The sequence below is a fragment of the Cryptomeria japonica genome, chromosome 4 (genome assembly GCF_030272615.1).
Source record: "Cryptomeria japonica chromosome 4, Sugi_1.0, whole genome shotgun sequence".
NCBI lineage: Eukaryota > Viridiplantae > Streptophyta > Pinopsida > Cupressales > Cupressaceae > Cryptomeria > Cryptomeria japonica.
In genome coordinates this window covers 144800807-144827599 of record NC_081408.1, presented here as the reverse complement: position 1 = coordinate 144827599, position 26793 = coordinate 144800807, and the positions used below count along the sequence as shown (strand labels likewise).

Genomic DNA, 26793 nt, shown 5'->3' with positions numbered 1-26793 from the left:
CGTCGAGTCCGAGCTCTAGGACTCGGCCGCGCAATATAGGCAATTCGGATTTTAAAAAACAAAAAAAATAAAAGCTTTTTCATTTGTTTTTTTTTACCTTTCTCTTTCATATAACCCTAAAAGGTCTTCTAATTGTTAGTTGTGAGAAGAAGAGAGGAAAAGTGAGAGAGAGGAAGGAAAACAAGAGGCCATAGGTTTGCAACCAGCAAGGAAGAAGAGCATCAAGGAGACCACAAATCACATTGGGGAGGCCATAGGCTTGCATTGAGAGCATCAAGGAGTCCAAAGCAAGACTTCTCAACTCATTTGAAAGAGGTAAGGTAGATTTTGTTGGTTTTTTTAGGTATGTTAATGGATTTTTTTCATTTTTTTGTTAATTTTTTTAAAGTTTAATAGTTAACTTTCCAAATCTTGAATGTTTTTATTTTTTTAGCTTAATTACAATGAGAGAAGTAGAATAATAGCAAAGTGCAAACCCTACAATTTTTTTCTAAAAAATTGTAAACATGTATTTACAATTTTATTTTTTTTTAAAGTAGGGTTTGCTAATTTTTTCTATTAGTTTATAACTTTATTAAATTTTCTTATTGCAGCAGCCTTCACATTTAAAAAACATTCATTTTTCACAATGCCTAAAAAGGATGAGGCTTGGAAATATACTGAAGACTTTATTGGCAGACAAAAAAATCAAACAAAATGTTTTTTTTGTAAAGAAATTAATTTTGGTGGCATCAATAGATTTAAATACCATATTGCCGGCATACCTGGCCATGATATTGAGGTATGCAAATTACAAACTCTTGAGGCAAAACGTTTCTGTTATGTCCAATTAGAAACACATGAACAAGAAAAGTTAACTAAGAAGAGGCAATTGGAAGAGTTAAGTGCTATTGGCTCCCATGCACCCACATCTGCATCCGCATCCGCATCCGCATCCACATCCGCATCCACATCCACATCTGTAGGCTGTGTTGGAGAGGGTTCTTCCATGCCTCCCTTTCACCCTAGTGCTTCTTCTAGTGCTAGTGCTTCTACTTCTACTCCTCCTAGTGACACTATTACCTTTGGCCCTAGAGTTCGGAAATCCAGGTTGGATAGTTATTTTGTGCCACGTAGTACTCCTGGGGCACAACCCTTGCTTGAGGGCATGGGTTGGAACAAGGAGGTTCATGATGCTGCAAGAAAACAAATTTGCAAGTTTTGGTACTTTTGCAACATTCCATTTATTGCAGCCAAGTAATTCTTTTTGATTTGATTGCTTTAAGTTTAAAAGTAAATTTATAGTTTGAAGTTGAACTCTACTTTGTCTAATCATAATCTATTTGTGACAGGTCTCCTTATTGGCAAGGCATGGTAGATTCCATAACCATTTGTGGTGCGGGGTTTAAAGCCCCTACCGATGCTAAGTTAAGTGGCCCCCTCTTGTTACAAATGGTTGAGGATATGAAAGTTGAGTTAGAAGACCACCGACAGTCTTGGAGCCAAAAAGGTTGCACCATCATGACAGATGGTTGGACGGATAGGAGGAATAGAACACTCCTAAATTTTCTTGTTTCCTGCGGAGGTGATTGATCATGATTCATTCTAATTTGTACTTCCCTAAATGCATTGAATAAATTAAATTTTGATTTGTTGAAAGTTTGAAACTCTATTTTCAGGATCCACCATGTTCTTGGAATCTATTGATGCTTCCTCACATGTGAAAAATGCCACATACTTATGTGAGGCTATTGAGGAAGTCATACAAGAGGTGGGGGAAGAAAATGTGGTGCAGGTGGTGACAGATAATGCAGCAAGTTATGTTGCTGCAAGTAAATTTTGAACTTTTCAAGTCTTGATGGAGAGGCATCTATGATTATTTAAAATTTTCTTAACACATCAAAATTTCTAATTAACTTAAAATTGCTGCAGGTAAACTTTTGATGGAGAGGCACCCAAAAATTTTTTGGTCTCCTTGTGCGGCTCATTGCCTTGACCTCATGTTGGAGGATATTGGTAAGCTTGAATGGGTGAAATCAATAGTTGAAAGGGCCAAAAATATCAGCAAGTTTATCTACAATCATGCATTGGTCCTTAGCATTATGAGGCAATACACGGGGCAAAAGGAGTTGTTTCGTCCTGGTATCACGAGGTTTGCCTCAAACTTCCTCACACTGAAATCCTTGATAAAATCAAAGGCGGCTTTGAGGCGTATGTTTGTTGGTGAGGAGTGGACTTCCTCATCCTATGCTACGACCACTGCAGGGATAGATGTGGTAAATTGCATTTTTGATGAGCCAGGTTTTTGGACCCCCTGTGGAGAAATCGTGCAGGTAAATTTATTACAATTTAACATTTAGTATCTACTATCTAGTATCTACTATTTAGTAATTTAATTTTAATTTATTAACAATTTAACTTTGCAATTTTTCTTTTTTTTTTTATTTAATTTGTGACTTAATTGTTTTTGTTTAACATTATGTGTAGGTCACTGAGCCCCTCGTAGTTCTCCTACGAGGAGTTGATGGGGAGAAGCCCTCTATGGGCTATATATATATGAGGGTATGGATAGGGCCAAGGAGGCCATTAGGTCCATATATGCAGGAGATGAGGATAAGTATGGCCCCATTTGGGAGATTATTGATAGGAGATGGCAGAACCAGCTTCACAGGCCCATCCATGCAGCAGCCTATTACCTCAATCCGGCATTTCGATTCTGTGATGACTTCAAGGCAGATGAGGAGCTTCTTAGTGGCTTGTATACAGTGGTTCAAAAGTTGTGTACTGATGGCACACCCTCAAGTACAACGCTCCAGCTGGATAAATATAATAATCGAGAAGGGGCAATCTTCGCAAGTAGCATGTGCATAGAGGCTCGAACACAATTGCAGCCAGGTAGAAATATATGTAAACTTAAGATTCTTAAGTTTATGGCTTATGCATTTTAATTTTTGATTTTATAATCTAGCCTTAAAGTTGGAAATGAGTTTGATTTTTTTTTCTTTTTCGTCATTTCAGAGATGGTGGCAAATGTTTGGGCCCTCAACCCCAAACCTTCAAAAAATTGCCATCCGTATTTTGAGCCAGCCATGCAGCGCTTCTGGATGTGAGCGCAATTGGTCCATGTTCGAGCACATCCACTCGAAGAGGCGTAATAGATTGTCTGTGGAGAGGTTGAATGATCTTGTTTTTGTTCATTACAACCTCCGTCTTAGGACCAAACAGATTTTGGACACTGACTCCTCTCCGATCACTTTAGCGGAGATCGATCCAGAGTCTGAGTGGATCACTGAGTCTATTGATCCCGTCTTCATTGAGGAGGACCATGAGTGGGTTGACCAGGCAGACAGAGAGGCTGAGGCTATGGCTATGGCAGAGGAGGAGGATAGAGCACGATCCGGCACAGGCACCTCACAGGTGGAGACTATGGCTTCTCAGTCATCCAAGACCTACCTTAGATGCATTTGTAGGAGGCAGATAGACTACTCTGAGGCTGAGGATGAGTTAGAGCCTGAGCCATAGACTTGTTTTTGTTTATAGTTATATATATGTTTGGGAACATTTGATGTCATGGATTTTATATACATTTGACAACATTTATAACTCTATATATCTATGTTTTCTATTTCTTTTAGCTACAATTTACATTTCTACGCATGTGATGGATGTATGTTTATGTATGTGATCAAATTAGCTTCTATTTGATGATGTTATAGTGTCTTTAAGCTTTATTCAATAATGGGTGCATGAAACAAGTTTTAAATTGTTAAAAATCTCTAAATTTCAAGGGTTTTTTATTTTGCCGAGTCGTCGCCGAGTCACGAGTCGAGTCGGCCTTGCCGAGTCCGAGCTGAGTCCGAGTCTGGGAACTTTGGTCAGGATACAAGGAAAGGAAAGAGCTGTTGAAGACTAGATTTTATCCAGAGTTTAAGATCTCATCCAGATGGAAGGAGATCGCTGATACAAACATGGATTTCCTGGACTTCGACCAGATGCAGCGTCGGATGTTTAGAGTCAGAGATCAGGTTCCTTCCCCAACATATGCAAATATTGTGAAGAGTGGCATTTGCCATGCCGCTGGGTTTCCACAATCCATACAGTGTAGTGAGTTGATCCTGGAATGTGCACGATGTTACGATCCGCTCACAAGAATGATTAAGAGTCCCAAAGGCATAGTCATCACCTACCTCGCCGAGGATGCCATTGCTGAGGTGTTCGAAATTCCACGCGGAACAGACATGAAGGATGTGACCAAGGAGGATTATGCAAACAGATACACAAAGAAGATGGGTGTATGTAAGAATTTAATTAACAAAGAATGGATGATCGAACCTAGGTCTCATCATTCCAAGGCTCCTCCCAAGACACTTATGTGCATAGATTTTAAGGAGGAATATAGTGATTTGATATTCCTACTCAACAGAGTGATGGGGATGCCGCAGGGAGCAATATTTCATGGATGGATGTTCTACCTCATCCAGGATTGTCTTAGAGGAACACTAGTGAATTGGTCCAAGATTATAAGTGACAACTTGGATTTCCAGTTGAGAAATGTAGAGCGGTCCAAGTCATTCGCCATGACTTCTTAACTGGTGTACCTGCTTGCACGATTTGTTTCATACAGAGGATTAATATGCAAAGGTGAAGTCGGGAATGGGCAAGGACAATTTAAGAGTTATGAATGCTACCCCCAATTGAGTATGCATAGAATTGAAGACTACAAGTGAGTGAATGATGCATTCACTATGTACATCACACAGATGCTGCAAGGCAAAATCCACAGAAGATTGTCCAAGGAGGCAACAGAGTTGATAGAAAAATATGGATTGTGGTATATACAGTTCCCCACTTTCACATACCTCAGGATTCATGGGTTTCAATGTGAACCCTACAGACTTCCTAGGTATCCAACCGACAGGATGATATTGTTGGAAGTGGTGAGACAGCTTCTAGAGTTCGATGTTATCCAGAGAGAAAAGCACAGGACAGGAATGACGTTCCCTATTTCAGTTGGGAAGACGTCAGAGGTGTGCCAATCCGCCATAGCTGCCATCACTGCAGGTGAGGAGATTGCATTCTACAGATTTGCTACCTACAAGAAGAGAGAAAGATTTGATCCAGACAAGAAGGTCGGAAGGATCAGAGGAGAGAAGTTCATTCATAAGGTTGACATAGAGGATTATTGGGCTAACTTAATGGACGAACAAGCAGTGAAGAGAAGAATGTGGTCCAGAATGTTAGTGGATTTCATGAGGAAGTGTGGACTTTTCCTCATCCCTGATCAGGTATTAGATGATAGAGATCATACACACCCGCATTATGAGAATGAAATGAAGAAGGCAATCCTATTGCCAAATTGGTCAGAGTCAGAAGAGACTGACCTGAATGTATTGATGAGAGAGGTCTTGAATTTCTCCCGCACATGGGTAGATATGCAGATGAACAGATTAGTTGACATGGGCGTTCCCTTCACTTATGAAAGGATGAAGCCGGAAGAGTCTACTTCCGAGGATGATCAGAGGACTATTAGTGATGTCAGGGTTCATGCAGACGAAGAGAGTCAAGCTCCCAAGAGAAGGAAGAGCATGCCTGGAGAAGTCAAGGCTAGAGGGAAGAAGATTGAGGAGGTGAAGAAGAAACAAAAGACTATCACTCCACTTATCATTCCTTCACCCCCTCCCAATGTCTCATTAATCGAAGTGATTGAAGTAACAGAATAGAATAAGGAGACTCAGTAGTGTTCCAACACAGTGATACTACCAGAGAATATTCAGGAGTTCCATGCCACAGCAACATCTGCACCTCCTGATGAGAATAGTGATTAGCCAGAATCCCCTACTGTCCTTTTGGAAGTTAGCTTGGGAAATGAAGTATATGATTGGACTAAGGATAATCTTGATGATAATGAGGATGTTATCTTGGCATTGAAAGGACTAGATCGAGAAGTATGTCTTGATGATGGTATGGAAATGGCCGCTATTCCTGAACGGCTGAGGAGAAGCATGGAAAAAAGTAAACAAATGATAGAGGTATAGCCTATTGATGATATTGATGACTACCTAGCTAGGAGTGCTAAGAAGAAGGAGCCCAAGAGAGCGGAGATTTTGTCGCACATAGCTAGAGATGAGACAGGAATGCGGATTGCGCAGATTGCTGTTCCTAGAGCCGGCGTGACAATGGACACTGCTACTCCCATGGATTTCTAGATCACTTCAGTCGCCCTTGGTCGTCCATCCACAGGGCAAGAATTTCAGGAGATTGGTGACAACCTCCAAGCAATCAATGCAAGGTTAGACACAGCGATTGCGGAGAATGAAAGGTACAAAGAAGAAAATATTAGACTCAAAGAGTATATTGCAGGGACAAGGCGTGAGGATCCCACCCTTATTTCCCCTATTGCAGTTGACCATGGAATACATTCACACTGCGAGATAGCGAGAGGTACACACTCGGAGGTGGAAAAGTGGATTGAAAGCACAAGAAAGGTAGATGATTTCCTTACTCAGTTTGTCCAAGCATATGATAAGACAACAACGCTTGTATTCAGAATCCAGTATTTGGAGGGAGTTTGGGAAGAATTCCGGCCTATTCAAGACAAGACTATTCCACGCCTCCTGGCATTGAAGAAGGTTCCTAATTCCACCTTGGTCAGTGAGAACATTGTGCACGATGGAGACAGATATGATTTCCATGGCTGGTATTGTGCATTACCCTTGAAGAAATCAACTTATGAGAACGCCCAATCGAGTTGTATGGAGATGGAAGGATTAATTCAGGACATTCAGATGAAGATCCTTGCCTCGATTGAGGAATTATTGGGTGTTGATGTTAGTGATGCTAGTGGTTTACACTTGGCCGAATTAAGAGACAAGATGAAATTTATGTATTTTTGCCAGTTGGACTCTTTGAAGAAGAGTTAGATTGATGACTTGGTTTCTTTGTTGATTCATGTTCATTATTCGCAAAAGCTCATGCTTGAATGGGAGAACACTTTGAATGCTTGCTTAGATTCATTGGATGTGATTGATTTATAGCAGGATACCTTGCCTAGCATTTCCATGGAGGAGTTAGATTTAGTATTGGCTGGATTCTTGGAGTATGCTAGGAGAGAGAGAGATGCAGGGAGGAATCTTCTAGAAGATTCTCTATATGATGACTAGGTATCTTCTCATTGGGCCATATGTTGGTGGCACCATTTTTGATGTAACCCTAATTAAGGCAATTCTAGGGTTTTGTTGGCATGATCTCGGTCGTTGATCTTAGATCAATCTGGGCCATCCATTTTTGTAAGAGACTCTATATATGCCCCTTTGTCTCTCATTTGTAACGAGAGTTTTTTGTAGAATTGTTGGTATATGCTGCAGCTATTTGAATCCTAATCATTGTTCAATTGTTGGTGATTTTGCTCTTCAAATGTTGTCTTTGCATTCATGGTTCTCAATTCCTCCAAGTTAGATTAGAATTTAGATTAGAATTTATTTTCATGTATGTTAGATTGAGTGGAAGATTTGTTGAATTTATTTGTGTGGAATCCTTAATCCATACCACTAGCCTCTTGCCACTGATAAGTGCTCCTTGTGTGGTCAATTGGAATTTGAGTAAGCATAACTTCAACTATTATGCGTCCATTGACAAGCATCAACTTGGATGGTGTCTACGTTTGATGGTAATAGTCTGAAAATCATTAAGTATACCTTAGATGATTGCACTAAGCTTGTGTCAATACCTGATTGTGAGACCTTGCCTGGTTTGATTCCACTAGATCCATTCATCATTTCCTACATTCCTAGGATTAGAATAGATTTCCTGAACCCTATTCTTTTTCCCCCTTTTTTAGTAAGAAGTAAATCCAGAGCCTTATTGATAAATCTTAAGTTGTCAGCACACCTATTCCGCATCATTCATGATAATCCAAACATTTGCGTAAGCCCCCAAGTGAAATACAACAATTCACATCAACCACTGAACTTACCCACTCGTCAAGACCTGACATGTAGAAACCTTGGAATCATTTTAGTTGATCTCATTCTTAGCATCTGAGGTGATTTTGTTCAAGAGAGGGTAAATTACTTTGGTAATTTATTCTGTATTGTTATGTGCATAAAAAACACATCAACACTACCGGAAGTTAATTAGAAATTTCAGTTCAGTTTGTAACCCTGTGACTGAGACAATGAGGGGAGATAGGAAAGAATTCAAATGGACAACCGAAGAAAACAAAAGCTTTGAACTGTTGAAGCAGAAAGTGCCTGAGCAGCCTGTGTTAGCTTTATTGGATTTCAACAAAGTGTTTCAAGTAGATTGTGATTCAAGTGGAACCGCAATTGGAGCCGTATTGAGTTAAGAAGGGAGAGCAGTAGCTTATTTCAGTGAGAAGTTGAATGATGCCAGGAGGAGATATTCAATGTATGATCAGAAATTTTATGCCATAGTTCAAGCCTTGAAGAAGTGGGGACATTACCTATTGCCTAAGGAGTTTGTGTTGTATACCGACTATCAAGCCTTGCAGTATTTGAACAGTCAGAGTAAGTTGAATCAGAGACATATGAGATGGGTAGAATTTTTGCAGAGTTACACCTTTGTGTTGAAGCATAGAAATGGAAAGTCAAACAAAGTTGCTGATGCATTGAGTAGGAGGAGGAATTTGTTGACAGAGATGAGAGTGACAGTATTAGGATTTGATGAGTTGAAGACCTTGTATGATGATGACCCATATTTTGCAGAACCTTGGAGAGCATGTAGAGAACCAGTTATGGTGGACAGAAGTCAGTGGTTGGATTATTTCATTCAGGATGAGATGTTATTCAGAGGAGTTCAGTTGTGCATACCTAGTTCTATGAGGGAGAATTTGATAAAGGTGAATAGTGGTGGATTAGCCGGACACTTTGGTGTTGATAAAACAGTAGCATTGGTGAGTGAACATTACTTTTGGCCTCAAATTCATAAGGATGATAGGAAATTTGTGCAAAGCTGTAGAGTTTGTCAGATTGCAAAAGGTAGTAGTCATAAAGTGGGATTGTATAAGCCTTTGATAGTACCAGAGAGACCTTGGGAAGACATAAGCATGGATTTCATACTTGGATTACCTAAGACACAGAGAGGAAATCATTCTATATTTGTGGTGGTGGATAGATTCTTGAAGATGGCTCATTTCATACCTTGTAAGAAGACACTATTTTTCAAGGAGGTAGTGAGATTGCATGGATTACCTAAGAGCATAGTTTCAGACATACATACTAAGTTTGCTGGTTATTTTCGGAGAACACGATGAAGATAGATTTGAAGTTCAGTTCTACTTTTCACCCACAAACTAATGGATAGACAGAGGTAGCAAACTGGAGTTTGGGAAATTTGTTGAGATGCCTAGTTGGAGATAAAACCGGAAGTTGGGATTTGATTCTTGCAAAAGCAGAGTTTGCCTGCAATAATTCAGTGAACAGGAGTACCGGAAGAACACCTTTTGAGATTGTTACTAGATTACACCCTAGAGGTATATCAAAATTGAGAGATATCAGTAATGAAGACAAGAGGAGTGCAGAAACAAAAGAGTTTGCTGATCACATGGCAGTCTTACATATTTAGATTAAGTAGTATTTGCAGGATATGAACAGTAAGTCTAAGGAGAAAGTAGATGAGAAGAGGAGACAGAAGGAATTTGAAGTTGGTGATGAAGTTATGGTGTATCTGAAAAAAGAGAGATTTCTAGTTGGAACCTATAACAAGTTGCAGATGAGGAAGTTTGGACCTTGTAAGATCTTGAGGAAGTTCAGTTCCGGAAATGCATATGAAGAGGTATAGTTTGAGTATTTCACCTATATTTAACATTGCAGATCTACATCAGCATCATGAACCAGAATTCAGTGAGGATAGTATTGCAAACTTGGAGAAACAGTTGCCTTGGAAGGAGCTAGATCAGATTGAAGACATTTTGGACAGTAGGATTGGGCGTAGCACCCGAAGCAGTCAATATAAGGAGTATCTTGTGAAATGGAAGGATAGACCAGTTGAAGATTCATCTTGGATTTCTTAGGTAGAGGTAGACCGCCTTGGTTTTCCTCTGACCCCGACAAAGTTAGAGACTCACTTTTTCTCCAACCCTGGACGTTTGATGCAGGAGCATCCCTGATTCTTGGCAATCTTGCATCAACCAAAAATATTTCTTTTCTATTTTTACAGTTTTAGCATTCCTTTCTATATTTTCTTGCATTGCCTCACTGGATCTTACGGAGCTGGATTTTGCTTGAGGACATTATCATCTTCCTTATTCCTAAATTGCAGAGCATTTGGATCATTTTCCGGCAACTTATTGCTTCTGGATTTCGAGACAGTTTTCTGGCACCATAATTGCCTAGACCTATTTTGCTGAATCTTGTGGACCCTTCCCGTAGCTTGTGGAGCCCCTGTTCATGGATTCCAATGTTCTTTGGCGTGTGGTCGACCTTCCCTTTGATCCCCACTTCATCCTTTGGATTTTCCGAAGAAATCTCTTTGGCGGAGGTCGGCCTATTGGTTTTACACGTTTGGTCTTGTTCTTCGGCATTTGATCCCTTTTGGGCCGATTGGATCTTCTTCGATAACATAAATCATTGTAAATGAGCATTAGAGATCAATCAGATAGAATATAGTAGATAGATCTTAGGTTTGGAGGTCCGAAAGTGACTTGTTCTGTAATTAAGCATGTTTGTAGCAGGCTAGTGAGTCGAATCTTGTAACTTGGATGTTACCGGTTTTCTGTAATCAGTTTTCATGATCTAATATATTCAATTCTGCATTGCCTCCATCATAGCCTCTTGTTTCCGTTGCGTTTTCTCTTGCTGATCGGTCCGGATTTATCTCTTTGACGTCCCTCCTAACCGGTGACTGCACCAAAAGACTAGCTATGGTATTGATGACTGGTGTTGTTGGAGATTTCTTACAGGCATTTCACAGTGCATTCAAAGGTTGAAATTTTTTGGTTTGTGAAGTAATTTGTGTTGTGTGTGCAAGTGAGTTTGTACAAGAGATATTGTGTAGTTGGTGTTATGAGAAAGTATAATTTAATATTTACTATATTGCTGAGTTTCTTTCTCAGTCGAACCTTTATTGCAAAATAAGAGGATCTTTCCAATAGGAGCTGTACATGAATGAAAAAGAAGGTGATTCATTGTTTACAGGGGAGTTCAAACCTTTTTTCCTAATTGCAGCATAGAGGAAGACATATCTGAATTATTTTTGAATATTTGAAAGAGGTTGTGCTACATAATTGGAAACTTGGTATCAAAGTTAAAGGAATTGTGGAAATATAAAAATGAACTAATACCTTGTGGTGGACCCTTGTAAGACTAAGGTTATAGTTGCCCATCCTTGAAGTCTTCAACAGAGGAAAATAAATTAATAAAATGAAATAAAGAAATCATGGCTATAAGGAATAAGGACCAGTGATCTTGGTGAAGTTAAGAATGAGTTTGTTCAGAAATGTTTTATTACTTTATGCTGGCAAGTATAAAATAAAAATCAAAACCCAAACAAAAAAAAGGAATTTGTTGTGACTACTTTATCAATAAGAAATTTGCACCATGCGTGGGTCCCATCCCATGTAATAAAATCAAAGAAACGAGACTCAGACTCAGTAAGGGTGACTCAACTTGAAAATCGGAAAAAAAAACTCAGCGCAGACTTGACAAAGACTCGGCAAAGTGAAAAACCCAAGAAATTTGGAGATTTTTAAGGATTTAAAACTTGTTTCAAGCACCCTTTATTAAACAAACAACAAAGACACAATAACATCATCAAATAGAAGCTCATTTGATCACATACACAAGTATATAAACACAAATTGTAGCTGAAGGAAATAGCACACATAGATATATAAATATTGTCAAATGTATAAAAAACTCATGGAATATGAAATCCATGACATCAAATGTTCCAAACAAATATCAAAACAATAACTAGAAGTCTATGGCTCAAAGGAGCTTGCATCTTTCCTACAAAGGTGTCTAAGGTGGGTCTTCAATGATGTAGCAGACATAATTTTTCTTTTAACTATGAATATGCAAAGATTTGCAACAAGGGATATGTATTATACAATTATGTAGATTTTTATGGTCATAATTCATCATTGGCCAATTACTTGCTTAGACTTATAGTTTGAACAGGGTTTGGGGACAACACCAAAATGAGGTTGAGGATAGCACCCCTTGCGGGGGGGTCTTAGGGTGAGAGTGAGGTAGAGAGATAGGTCTAGATCTTGGGGGAGAGAGGTAGAAAGAGGGGATAGAGGAAGGGTGATAGGGAGAGAGATAGGTCTAGAGTTACGGGCAAATAAAGCAAGCGAGATAGAAAGAGCGAGAGAATGCTGATAGGAGCTTGCTGCTTATTCAAATTTGACTAAGTCCGAAAATTTATAAGATCTTCTAAAACCTAGAATTTGCATTGCAACACCTAGATATCTAAAACCACTCTCAAATATCCTGCCGATAAATACATGAAATATAGCTTAATTTTCCTTTCTTATACTTAAATGTTATATTTTTATGTATATATTTTGATGAAGAGAATGAGACTGACTTGAAGACAAAGATGGGGAGTTAATTGTTATATTTCATGTATATTATGGGGGCATGTCAAAAACCAAAAAAGCATTGAAATCTTGTGGCTTCAAAAAAAATAAAAAAAATAGAGTCTAGCTGAGTCCAGGTGATGGGAATTGGCGAGTCCAACGAGCCTTGCCTAGACTTGGCCGAGTTTGAGTCTGGGTCCCTGGGACTTGCCGAGTCTGTGCGAGTCTCGTTTCTTTGAATAAAATCAAATTAAAGCACAAGATGGGTTGCGGCAGTACATGAAGAATTCTATTTAAAAGAAAAGTCAATTACAGCTACCAAGGGAGGTCTTAATAATAGTTTGGTATTATTGGAAATGTTTTTTTGGGTCTGCTTCATTAACTCCCTTCAGTGCCACATCATATTCTTGATCAGAAATCAGAATTGCATTACAGGCCAGCTATCTTAACCTCTCAATTTTAGAAAATTTGTTTCTTTTTTCTGGACTTCTAGTTGTCAAGAGGAAAAGGTAGTAAGGGGGAGAGTTTGCAGCCAATAAGGAAGGACTGCTGTCAATGCCAGCACAGTATGTAAAATCAACAAAGGAAAATCCGGTTCTTTGACATTAAATTGATTTTATTTGAATTTGATGAATGTCATATGTTTCCAATATTTATTCAAATAAAAATGTTTGTTTTGAATTATGAATTTCAACAAAAAGAAAAAATCAGTTGGGCAGAAATTGTTATTTAATTTTTGGGATTGGAAACATAAAAACAAATAAATTGTCAAAAGTGCAAAAACAATTGTGGCTACAACCAGGGTGGCCTCTTATACCATTGGCCATTATCAGCTTCCAAGGTCAGCAAATCTTTTGTTTGGTTTGGAACAGAACTCCGAATCTACTATGTTTCTGTTGATTGTGATGAATGTAAGGAAAATTCTCAGTTCAGTTATATTATGTAGTCTTCTCTTAATTATGGAAGTTTAGTGGATTGTTAATAAATTTCTTGCATGCTATCATCAATAACTCAAGTCAACAACAAATGCATCTTATGTGAAATCTGAACCTATAACCAGCATATAAGTAAACTGTAGATTTGTTGTCTATTAACTAAGTTTGGAAAAAGTGCAAAAAGAGCAAAAAATCAGTTACAAAACAGGGGCAGCATATTATAGTGGTATCAGAGCTAAAGTTCTTTCCAGTCTTTGGGTAATTCAGAAAATTTGATTTCAGTTTGAAGCATGGCAACATAAGATATAAAACGATTGGCAAGATCACTCTCTGAAGCAGGTAGCAAGCTCAATAATCAATTTCAAACGAGGGATGATGTCTGTTGTGACCATTTCACACATCGCCCCATTGCAAATGGGGACCCCCTCTTTTTGCTCGTTTTTCGCTCGCCTTTTTGTTTCGCTTTTAGGATTTTGTTAGTCAGTCAGTTGTCTGGATTTAGGGTTAACCCTTAGGGTTTTAATTAACGTCTTTTCAGGCCAAAATCCAGTTGTTTTGAGAGTTTTTGAGCTTCCTTTCGAAGGATGCAAATTTTGAATGCAATGATTTCGCCAAAATGGTCTATTTTCAATTGGAATTTTGAATGCAGAGCTTAAATTTGTCTAAGTGTTGAAGGTGAAATGTGAATTTTTGTCCAATTGACTAATTTTGACCAAATTTTGACTTTTTTGATTTTTGATCCCGGGCATGGGGAATGATTTGTTTTCGCCTTGTGAAGTGATAAAATGTATAAAATCATGTTATTTTGGCCTGTAGGAGCAAAATCGCCCCTGTCCCTCAGTGAAGGACTGGAGCTACAAATCGAATATCGCTTTGTCCTTGCAGGATTTTAATGACCTAACAATTTGAAGATGTCCAAGGGAAGATGTTTTATCAGATGAATATAACTTGAGATGCCGTCGTGAAGGAGAATGGTCCAGAATGCCAAAATCGCTCCTGTCCCTCAGGAAGGGACCAGGGCGAAGTACATTGTAGCTCCCGTCCCTCTCCAAGGGACCAGAGCGATATTCTTCATAAGGCGAGATTCAAGCAAAGATCAAGTCAAGTTTATGTTTGAAGGCAAGGAAGGATGTGAAATGAACTCATTGAAGATAAATTGAAGATTTTGAAACGTCAGCAAGGACCCTAAATGCTTAAGTTCGCTCCTGTCCCTCAGGAAGGGACCAGAGCGATTTTTGTTGTAGATGATTTTTTTTTGCCCATTTTGAGTGGATCCCAAGGCATGGATGAATGGAATGGAACATTACGAATCCGTTGAATATAAGTTTTGAAGATGACGAAGTAAAATGAAGCCCACAAGAGCAGGATCGCTCTTGTTCCTCTCCAAGGGACCAGGGCGATACAATGAGTTTGTTGCCTTCTCTTCAAGTTCAAAACCGTTCCTCCAAATTCAAGACATTTCAAGATGAAGAACAAGGTGGCAAGAACGTCTTAAGGCATCTTCATCAAGCATGAAGTATCCAAAATTGCCAACGTTGAAGGAATTACACTAAGACCCCCCAGTTCGCTCCTGTCCCTCAGGGAGGGACCAGAGCGATATTTCCATAAAGGCATAGATTTCAAAAGTTAAGCAAGTTTCAAGCGACCAAGGAGAATCAAGGGATGTCATTTCACGCATTGAAGGTAATGGCAAGTTGAAGAACATGAGAACAAACTCAAAACCTTGAACTTCGCTCCTGTCCTTCAGGAAGGGACCAGAGCGATATTGAATGTATTGACTAATTCATGCAAAAATCACGTTAAGGCAAGGTTTTACAAGGTTGTAAAAGATTCAAGGCGTCTTTTGAAGGAGATATACCAAAGTGTTGAACGTTAAAATATTATCAAATGAGCTATAGAGCCTATATCGCTCCTGTCCTTTGGACAAGGACCAAAGCGATTTCATTAAAAACACTCATGCTCCTTCAAAATCAAGACAATGCAAGGATTGGCGAAGTTAAGGACGTCCTTTGGAAGACAATGAACGAAGAACGAAGATCAAATGTTTACAAATTTGAGCCAGGACATGGAGATCGCTCCTGTCCCTCTCCAAGGGACCAGGGCGATATTTGCCAAAACACATGATATCCTTTAAAGATCACGTTGAAATAAAGTTGCACAAGGTTTTAAACATCATTTGGAAGGTGATACAAAGGAAGATAGACGTTAATATTACCAATTTGAGCTTAAAATGGAGAAAGACAAGGATCGCTCCTGTCCCTCTCCAAGGGACAAGGGCGATGATCCTTTAAATATCAGAATGTCTTGTGAAAAGCAAGTGGGACGAGCATGGAATGAACAAGCAATGTTATTATTTGCCTTATGATGAAAATTGGAGTTCGAAGATGCAAGATCAACGTGAAAACATGAAGATCGCTCCTGTCCCTCTCCAAGGGACCAGGGCGATAATGGTTATAAAGGCACTAGTTCATACAAGCAAGACATTCAAGTTCAAAGGACCTAGCCAAAACGCCAAATTCAACGTGGAGATGGAGATCTCGAACGCCAAAATTGCCAAGATCGAGACAAAATTGATGGATCGCTCCTGTCCCTCAGTCAGGGACCAGGGCGATGAGGTTTGAATCTCCCCACTTTTCATTTTTGGCGCTCAAACAAATGTTTTTTGAATTTATTTTAAATGCTAAATCGATAATTTTTGAATATTCAATTAATAGCATTTAAAAAATACGCATGAGCATTTATTAATTATTTATTGCCTTAAAAAAAAAAAATCGAATTAATTAAAAACGAAGGCATTAAATGAATTAATTATTTTTTTTTAATAAAAATTGGGGCGCTTGGATTTTATTTGTTTTATTCTACAAAGTCGGCCTTTAATTTTATTTAAAATTTGTTTTTTTAAAATTGCTTTATTTACAAAGTCGGCCTATGGGGATTGATGAGGTAAGCGCCTATAAAGGGGAGAGGTGATATTGCATTTCAAATCACCATTTTATCATCTTTTCATATGCGATTTTGGAGAATAAAGGAGAAGTGCGAAACATCATCAAGGGGAGTGCGAGTTTGGTTGAAGTTGAGCGAACTTGCTGAGATCACGTCAAAGACCCCCCAAAGGTGGCGAAGTTGCTAAGGGGAACATTCGTTTGAAGGGAATCACGTTGAAATCTTCCAAACATCGATTTTTGCCTAGGCGAATCCCTTTATTTTGCATTTTTAGAGTTAGATCTCAAGTAAGGTATGGCGATGTAATCCTTGTTTTAATTTTGAATTTTGATCGTCATGGCCTTAAATTTTGAATTTTTTGAAATTTTGAATTCCTAGCTCAATCGTTTCATTTTAGGAAATGATAACTCAAAGACTTATCATGAAGTTTCCTAAAATTTATCCTCTAATCTATGTTATTTATTGCAAAATCTAGTTCTCATTATGAAATGTTGTGTAGGTATGGCAACCCCGAAGGCGGGAGCATCCACCAGTCGCTCAGCTCTCATGAAAGAAGATCAGAAGACCGAAGAAGTGGAGACCAAGATCGTGTCGAAGTGGAGCAACATTGGAGATACAAACTTGGGTAACTTTAGCACGAAGAAGTTTCGAGAGGTCCCTTACATTGGCAAGCCATCACCTGTCGCCCGGAGAATAATCGAGAGTGGCATCATTAAGGCGGCCGGCTTTCCTCCAGCTATTCAGTGCCATGAGTTGATGATCGAATGTGCTCGTCACTATGATCCACAATCCAGAACGATCGTGTCCAAAGAGGGAAACACTTTGGCGTACCTTTCAGAGGAAGCTATAAGTGAAGCTTTCCATCTTCCAGAGCACAGGGACATGATATACAAGAGCATAGAAGGTGCCAGATCAGCGTACGAAGATGATCCAGATGCTTGTCTAAGCATAATCAATAAGAACTGGCTACTTAAGAGCCGTCCCCGTCTAAGCAAGATCCCGAACACACCGCACAGGATTGATTTCCAGGAGGAGTACAGAGATTTAATTACCATGCTCAACCGAGTTACAGGAGCCCCTCATGCCTTCTATTTTGAGAAGTGGATGTTTTACTTCATCCAGGTGATCGTTCAGGGAAAAGGTACGATACATTGGGCTAGGATGATTAGCCATTGCTTGGACGTACAGTTGAGGAGACTCAAGGCTACTAAGTCCTTCCACATGAGTTCTTACGTCATCTATGCCTTGATCAGGAGTGTTGAATACGCAGGACTACCTCATAGAGGAGTGATTGGAAGAGGACCCGGCGAGGTCAGAGCTTGTGATTCCTATGCCTACTTGCATCATCCGCCAGGGAGCAACTATAAGTTGGTTAATGATACTTTCACGATGAACATCACTAGGACGTTGCAAGGTGGAATTCACAACAGATTATCTCAGGATGCACAAGAATTCATAAAGAGGTACGGTGCTTGGTTCATTCAGTTTCCCAAGTTCACTTATATTAGAGTGCATGGATGTCCTTTACCACCATACATGTTGCCGAGATATCCGACAGACAGAATTGTGTTACTTGAAGTAACAAGACAGTTGGCAGCATATGTGAAGGCATTCAGACACAGACATCAGAATGGAGTTCCAGTACCTATCATTTTGGGTAATTCAGTTGAGGTATGTCCTAATGCTTTAGCCATGGATGACGCAGAGAAGGAGTTAGCCTTGTATTCTTTTTCATCTTTTGCTTTGAGAGAAAGCTTTGATCCACATGGACATTTAGAGGAGACAGTCGGCAGGAAGTTTAGACATGAGTATCAGATTGAAGATTTTATGATGAATCTCTTAGATGATCTTGAAGTGAAACGAAAAATGCATTCTAGATTGCCTTTGGATTTCATCAGGAAATGCAGGATATACAGAGTGGCCGACCAAGCTCAGGACAGTGGCAGACATATCCAGTCTTCCTATGATCGAGAAAGCAAAACAATAAGGTTAGATTGGAATGAGCCCGAGGTCGTGGATTTAGATACTTTGATGGCACCAGTCTTGTCTTGTACTCGCAGATGGGTTGAAATACAACATCAGAAGTTGAGAGAACAAGGCATAGCCATGACTTTCACTTTGGAAGAGAAACCTGCCGAGGGAGGAGCTAGTGTGAGTGAAGGCAATCCTAATCCTAGAAATTCAGGTGAAGGTAACCTTCGATGTGCCAGTGAGGGCAATCTCCATCCAAGAGGTTCGAAGAGGAAAGAGAGACCTGGAAAGAGAGAGTCCTCCAAGAAGAAACAAGAGGCTAACAGAGATCGATCATCCGGTACTTCTTCTAGACCAGAGAAGAGAACAATTTAAGTGGAAGAATCCATGGAGTCTATGGTACAGAATGACAGGCAGGAAGTAGGACAAGCACAACAAGGGTCACCAGATGGATCTCTCCAGGACTATGAGTTGGATGAAGACAAAGAAGACAATGAAATATCATCTCCTCCCAGAGAAGAAGAAATAGTGCATAAAGAAATACAAGTTCAAGAAACAAGATCGATTATTCCAGATTGGTTGAAGGAAAGATTAACCAAGGTGATCGTAGTAGAGGACGAGGACAATGCAATTGATTTAGAGAGCCTTGTTGGACGTTCACACGAAGAAACAGAAAAGAGAAAGGCTACCAAGATGTCCAAGATGATTCGAGATGAGACTGGATCCAGGAAATTGCAGATAGCTACACCGGCAGTAGACAAATATGAAGGTGAGATCCTAGCAGAAGAATATGATATACAGACTTTGAGTTAGGACCATCTACTGCAAAACAGACTTTAGATGATGCTACCGATTCATTTGAAGCATTGAAAGACAAGCTTAGAGAAGAAATGGAGAAGAATAGAAAGCTTGAGAGAGAGGTCGGTGCATGGAGGACATATTTCAGTCACATCAATGAACCTTTGGGATGTCAGGATCCAGCTAGATCACTAGTGCAAGCACTTCCACTTCAATCAATCAATGAAGTAGAAAGATTCAGGAACATGGTCCAACGTACAAGTAATTGGATGGATAGATCTCATACAGTGGCCATAGAATTTGCAACAAGGATGATGAAGATTATTCATCAAGCTATCCAAGTTCTTGAGATGATCCACAATTTGATGATAACAGTAGCTGCATTCGCCCATACCAAGGATGTTATCATTCCTGTCTTGAAAGTTATTAGACATACTTCAAGGAAGATTTTAGCGCAGGAGAGGATCTTGGAGGGAGAATCTCACAGTTTGTTTCATTGGTCAACCTTACTCCATATGAAGAATGTTTTCTTTGAAGACATCAGTACTAGATGTGGCCAAGTTGAGGAGGTGATCAATCCGATCCAGGACAGAGTATTTGAGGTACTTCGTACCATTCTTGGCAGAAGGATCGAGGTCGAGACAGATGTGGATATGCAGGAACTAGAGGATAGAATCAAGATCATCTTTTGCAAGGACGCAAATGTTACAGATGAGCAATATGATCAGATGTTTGCCACCATGCTCCTGATTGAAAGAACGAAAGAATTTGAAGCTTCATGGGACGCAGCTCTCCTAGATGCATTTGATCAAGTCATCCACTTGGAAGAGAGTATGAAGAATCTTCCCGAGATTCCAATTGCAGAAATCGAAGGAATCGTGACAAGATTCATTGCATATGCCAAGAAAGAGCATTGGAAAGGGAATAAGGTTCTAGATGAAAGGTTGTTACAGATGACATGACATCTTATTTGTCATTGGTTTATGTCTCCTAGGTTTTTGTGCCAAATTTAATATTTGGCTATGCATTTAATATTGTTCAGTAAAAAGGAGGCCATTTGTAACAAACCCTAATTAGGGTTTAGGTGTCATGATCTTGACCGTTGATCTACTTTCAATCTGGACCTTTCATTGTAATTGGGGATGCTATTTATACCCCCATTTTTCATTTCATTTTGTAATAGTGTAATAGTCAATAGTTGATGTAATAGAGAAGAGAGATTAGAGTTAGAAGCAATTTTATTTTGTAGCAAGATTGAGTTTTGAAGAGAGGAATTCAAGCAATTGTTGTATATGATGACTTGGAAATCAATGAAATATTGAAGTTATGGTGTTTTGTTGCAAATTTCTTGAGTTATCTTCATGGTTGTTTGATTTACTTGAATTGTGCTCAATCAAAGTAGCTTGTTAATTTGAAGGACATAGTGTGAGACTTGATCTTTGGTAGGATTCGCAATCCAAACCACTAGCTTCTTGCTGATTGTAGGAACGCCTTGCGTGGTCGACTGGAGAATACTTTGAATCCCTTAATCTTCAATCATTATTGTATCTTGGATATGTACCTTCGTGGTAGTATCCATGATCTTTGATGCATTGAATATCATTTTATTACCTTAGAAGATCGCACTAATTTCAATTGAGTTGTTATCTTATGGCAAAATTGAAGTTGGTTGAATCTTGCCAAGTCTTGTCCATACTAAGTCATTCATAGGGTTAGACTAGATTAGACCTCTTTCAAACCCTACCTCTTTTGTTATTTTTGAAAAGCTTCTTAGTTTAGTAGAATCTTGAACTTTCGGAATGCGTAAGACCCCTTGAAGGAAACAGCAAATCACATCATACCGCTGGAAGCTTGTCCACACGTAGAGACCCTACTAAAAGAACCTTGGAGTCTACCTAACTGATCTTTTACGCGAATCTTCAGCAGTTAGAGACTATTTTCTCAAGAGAGGATAAGATGCCTATTGGTATTTTATTCTGTGTATGATGGTGTACAAAATACACGTCAACAATGTCTTAAACACACTTAAAAAGGTGGAAGAATGTTTGATCCTTGTTGAGCAGTCACCTTCTAAAGTGACTCAGATAGCTCTAACTCCTACAGTGACTTCCTTGAATCAACAATAATGGTTGAGGCATTCAGATGATGAGATTAAGTTGACAGTTACTTCTTGTTTGAGTGAGATCTAGTCCCTTATGATGATAATACAATTATGGAGGTAATGCAATTAATTGTGGATAGCTTCTGGGATCTTGGTGATATTGAAAACCCCCATTTTCCTAAAAGAGTTTCCATACTCATACATTACATTTGTAGGAATCAGATTGAGTAACCTCATGCTAGATTTGAGGGCAATTTTTTTGCAGACTTCAAGGGCAAGTTGTTGCAGATTTAAAGGCTATTCATTCCAGATTTGAAGGACATTTTATGCAGACCTTAAGGGGGAATACTTGCAGAGATTCTTGAGCAGAATTGTGAAGAGTTTCAGATCGGATTGGAGAGGAAGGTCAAACATTTATCATTTCTTTCTTTCGGAGGTTGGTGCCTCATTTCCAAAGAGATTGATGTCTCTTGTTGAGTTCGTGCTCAGTTGTGGGGATTGTCTCCAATGGGTTGGTGCCTAGAAAATCATCTAGAGGGCATTGGCATTTCCTGTGGGTTGGTGCTTACAAAATTTGTAAAAAGTTTTCAATACAAAAGCAATATTTTGTTGTAGTTTTCTCCCTCAAGGGTTTCCATGTAAATCATGTGTTCTTTTGTGTTCCTACTTGCTAGATGTTACATGTGTGGTTGATTAAGCTTTTGAAGTGTTGCTATTGCATCCAATCAAGTTTGGAAAAGTAAAAGATTGTGGATATATTGATTCACACCCACTCCCACTTCCACTGCCACCGCCACCGCCACCTCCTCTCACCTGCAAACCCCACTCAAATCCCCTCCTCAATATAATCATGGGCTCTTCATCTCCATGCCTTGATGATCTTCACTGTCACTTTTTCGGTGATTGATCATTCTTCACCTTGAGCGGTTCATCTGGAAGCTTTATCCTGCAAAGACAGACATGCTCAAGAAACAACAAAGACAATATAAATAAACAAGATAAGGTTTGAAATTGAACACAATACACAATTTTCATTTGGGTACAACATACCACATGATCAGTGGAGAGGACCACCGACATCAAGATCTAGTGCAGGGAACAACTGTTGTTTTTGTGTAGTGTCTAATAAATGATAAAAGCTATTCAAGCTTCTCAATTACATGCCAAGCATGGTCAAAGGGAGCGGACACCTTTGTAAATTATAAAGCGTTGATATATTTTGTGCTAAGAACTTATCCATCCAAATGGCACATAATATTTTTAGAACTACTAATATCTATTATCAAAACTTCCTGCATCGTCATTTCTTTCCTGTATTTTTTTTGTTATAAAAGATGATATGCGAGCAAAATTGGACAACTTTTGATGTAATGCTTCGCTGCAACTTTGCACTCCTTTTTTGCCGATTCATTCTTGCAGATTCTCATCGATTGTAGTGGAGAAGGGGAGGAAAAGAATCCAGAGACAGCATTTTCAAACAAAAAGACAGCCCTGCTACAAATTGTGGAGCAATTTTCTGTTCGGAAGACCCTTGTCTTCTGCAACAAGGTTTCCATTTTGTCTGTATCTTTAGCTTTTATCTGGAACAATTCTTTGAAAAATTTAATTAGTGTAAATTCTGACTACCTGGCTACAGATCGAAACATGCAGGAAGGTTGAAAATATTCTAAAAAGAATTGATCGACAAGGCCAGAAAATCCGTGTCCTCCCATTCCATGCTGCTGTATCACAAGAATCCCGGGCATCAAATATGAAGTGTTTTCTTGATCCACAATCTGAACAATCTCTATTTCTCATTTGCACTGACAGGTACGAGTTTTGTTTTATTGTTGAGCTGCTAAGCTTCTTGATTCAAACAATTCAAATCATTAGTTCTTCTTGTGTTGGGTTGTTATAGATGCAAATTTTATATCACGATTTATTTTCTGTGCTTTGCAGAGCTTCTAGAGGCCTCGACCTTATAAATGTGGACCATGTGCTGCTTTTTGATTTTCCACGTGATCCAAGTGAATATGTAAGGCGAGTTGGAAGGACAGCTCGTGGAGCAGGTGGCAGAGGGAAGGCTTTTGTCTTTGTAGTAGGAAAGCAAGTTTCGCTTGCCCAAAGAATCATTGACAGAAATGAGAAAGGTCAGCCTTTACATGATTTGCCATCGGTGTTATAGTTGCAAGGACTAGGAGTGAATACCAGATATATGTTCATTTTGCTGAAGAAGGAAAATGTTTTTCAAGCAATTCGCTGGAGTTTCTTTGGTTAGCATTTCAAAATTGCGAATAAGGAAATCTCAACGAAAGAGAAAACCTGGCTATTCCTTATTGGGAGCATGATTTGTAATTGCTTTTGTATTTCTTTGAAAGCTCTTCTCTGGCATAATTAACAAATGGCGTCAATTCAGCAATTATTTGGTAGAACAGAATGTACGGTATTTACAAAAGAGCAAAGTGTAAAGGAGCCTAATTTTCCTAAATCTAAGTCTTTTAAATTCATGTACACTCAATATAAATGAAGTTTATATTCATTTGCCTTGTACCATACAATTTTAAATATATCTGTTTGGCGGTTTGACATAATAATTTTGGGTCTGCTTATATTGGAGTGATTGAATATTTCATAAAACCCTAGTAGTAAGTAAACAACACATTACTAATATATATCTATATTGTAACAATAGGAGATTTTTGCTACTTAGGGTCTAATATGATTATGTAATGACCATTGCCCAATAAAGGATTTTATAACAAGATCATGATAAATTTACACAATCAACAATTCCTGAATTATTTGTAAGGTATATGCATTGATTGTGTACAATCATATAATGTTAGTATATAGGCAATTACCTTTTTCTTTAGAGATATCAATTTTCCACAATCCATAATGCTGATAGCTGCTGTTTCTGGGTATGATTGTGTGTGTTTTTTTCATCAATGTTTCTGATCACACTCTCTGATCCATCATCAGGATTTTTTCATTCTTATGTTGCTCTCTTATCCTGATGATGGATCACAGAGTGTGATCCGAAACTTTGATGAAAAAAACACACACAATCATACCCAAAAACAGCAGCTATCACCATTTTCTTTTCTAAGAAATAAATGTTATTGGATTTATTTTATTTCTTTATATAATCATTATAGATGGTATATGTGCTCACCCGTGGATTTAGAAAGGACAAGAATGTCATCCATGTAAATTTTACAAAAATATCTAGAATATATACACAAGGTTGTAAATGATGATATATATATTTACGGCTGGTCTTAAACAACATACCAAGTGTTGACTGCTTAGGTGGCTGGTGTGGGCCCTCTTCACCCGTTCCATTCACCATTCTCCATCCTGTTACTATCGTTTGTTACTTGTGCCCAAAATTTTTGTTTTTAAAATTGTTTCTCTCGCCCGTAGGATCTGTATACGCAAGATTGTGATGCAGTGCCAAAATGGGAGCTTTGAAACAAGGTACCGACATCCACCATTGTTGTTGGCAATGTGTTGGTATGTTTGCAAAATGTGGAAGCAGTGACAATGTAGAGGGTATGGACATCCATCAAAGCATAATGGAAGGGTGATTATTTATAGACATCACATGGAAATGCTTTGGTAATGGTAGCATAAACAAGGCACATGAAGTGTTTGATTAGATATTCATTGAATCCTATGGTTGTAGGATATGCACAAAATGGATTTGTTGATAATGATTTAGAAACTTTCAACCAAATGCAATTGGCAGGTGTAAAGCTAGAGTCACAACCTCTTCTAGCAACCTCACAGCCTATGCAAAAATGGGTGCTTTGGAATAGGATATGTACATCCATTTCATGATGAAAGAATGAATTTGCAGATGTTATAGTAGCAATAGCAATTGCCCTGGTAGACATGCATGCAAATGGGTAAGCATACACAAGGAACTTGAACTGTCGACTGAATTCCTTCAAGAAATTTGTTGTCATTTAATGACTTGATTGTAGGATATGCAAAATGTAGAAGCATAGACAAGGCATCTAGATTGTTTGACAAAATAACTTGAAGCTCACTTTTCTATTGGACATTAACAAAATAGGTCTGTTGAAAAGGCTTTAGAACCTTGTCCTTCCATGTACCTGATAGGGGAGAAGACTTAGTAGTTGAATGTGTTCCAATTGTTGTGATGGCAGTTGTTGATTTAATACCCATACTTGTTGAATTGATATCCAATTTTTTTGACAACATTGCATCAATAGTTTTAACTTTAATATCCATAATTGAATGAAATGTACCTTTAGTTGTAAAAAGCAATAAATCATGTGGTGCAACATCAGTTGCATTAGTATGGGGTCCCTTATGCATGACTATTGGTCTCACCTTTTTTAGGGTTATTTGGACACCTTGGCAAAAAACATGTTGATGTGGCCCTGAAATCTTAGTTATAAGCAAGGGACTTGCCAAGTAAGCTGCTGTAAAAAATTGGGAGTGCTTTGAAATTTCCACATAGTATTTTGAGAAGTGTGAATTTAGGGTGCTCAATTATTGGGTCCTCTCCCCTAGGACAATTGGTTGCAATTGCATGCTTAATGGATGTTCCTAAGCTTTGAAATGCCTCTTATGAAGAATGTCTTGATAAGGAATTTTAACTATTTTGTTTTTTCCTTTTTATTAAAGATTTACTATGATACGATGTAATAATATTGAATGAGTAGTGTGGAAATGGAGAATATTGAAGCAATGCATGTAGTAATGAAATTGTTTTGCAATTAAATCAATCTTATTTCCTCTAGCTTTATAGAATATATTTGTTACTTTTGTGTCAAACATTTCCTTAAAAAATTATATACTATTTTTATCAATTAAAAGAACATAATATTGTACAATTAAAATGTTATTTTGACTTATATTAGCATAGTTTTTTAACTAAATGATAGGCTAGATTTTGTTCAAAAGAAAAAAGATATGATTGAATGCACAGTTTGATAGGAAACTGTTTACTTTAATGAGTGTAATCTTAAATTTATTGGACATTTGCTTAAGTTTGTAAATATATTTGTATGACAAAGGCTCCTAATTGATTGGTTTCTAAGATATGTGCTATTTTTGTGGATAGTTAATTTCTCAATGTTTATTTCATTTAGATGCAAATAATTCGCAAAATATGTAAAAACTACGAGGCTCTTTATGTATCAATGATTAGTATAGTATTTGTAAAATAGAAAGGTAATCTATAGTTTAGAATGCGATGTAATATATAGCTTCTATAGTCAAAGATACTATAATAGATATTTAGAATAAGTATTAGATAATATAGAAATTTTAGATAAAAGGCATTGGTGTAATATTTATAGGATCTATATAATTAATGAAGAGTGTTAGGTTATTATAAAATTACAAGCTATTAAGATCTACTAAGCAATATAGACATATGTATTACTATATTTAAATTATTATGTGGTTTAGTTTAAGTAATTAGGGGATTTACAAAAGTCCCCATTAAAAGGTAAATATTTATCATAAATATTCTTTATAGATTACTATGAAGCTCATTTTTAAAACAT

The 26793-nt window shown here is 38.2% G+C and overlaps 2 protein-coding genes across 4 annotated transcripts in view; both read left to right on the top strand.

Moving 5' to 3' along the window:
* LOC131074115 (DEAD-box ATP-dependent RNA helicase 50) overlaps window positions 1-23786 on the top strand; it is a 161345-nt gene extending 137559 nt beyond the window's left edge. For all 3 annotated transcript variants that reach the window (XM_058010664.2, XM_058010663.2, XM_058010665.2), the window contains 3 exons: window positions 22688-22816; window positions 22905-23077; window positions 23207-23786. In XM_058010664.2, coding sequence (XP_057866647.1) covers window positions 22688-22816; window positions 22905-23077; window positions 23207-23432 — 528 coding nt within the window. In that variant the 3' untranslated portion in view covers window positions 23433-23786. The remainder of the gene's footprint in view (window positions 1-22687; window positions 22817-22904; window positions 23078-23206) is intronic.
* LOC131074116 (uncharacterized) lies at window positions 1413-3651 on the top strand. Its single transcript, XM_058010667.2, has 5 exons — window positions 1413-1564; window positions 1659-1811; window positions 1912-2312; window positions 2467-2874; window positions 2998-3651. Exons 1-4 carry the CDS (start codon window positions 1432-1434, stop codon window positions 2848-2850), a joined length of 1071 nt encoding a protein of 356 aa, XP_057866650.1. The 5' UTR covers window positions 1413-1431; the 3' UTR covers window positions 2851-2874; window positions 2998-3651.
* Window positions 23787-26793: the final 3007 nt, after the last annotated feature.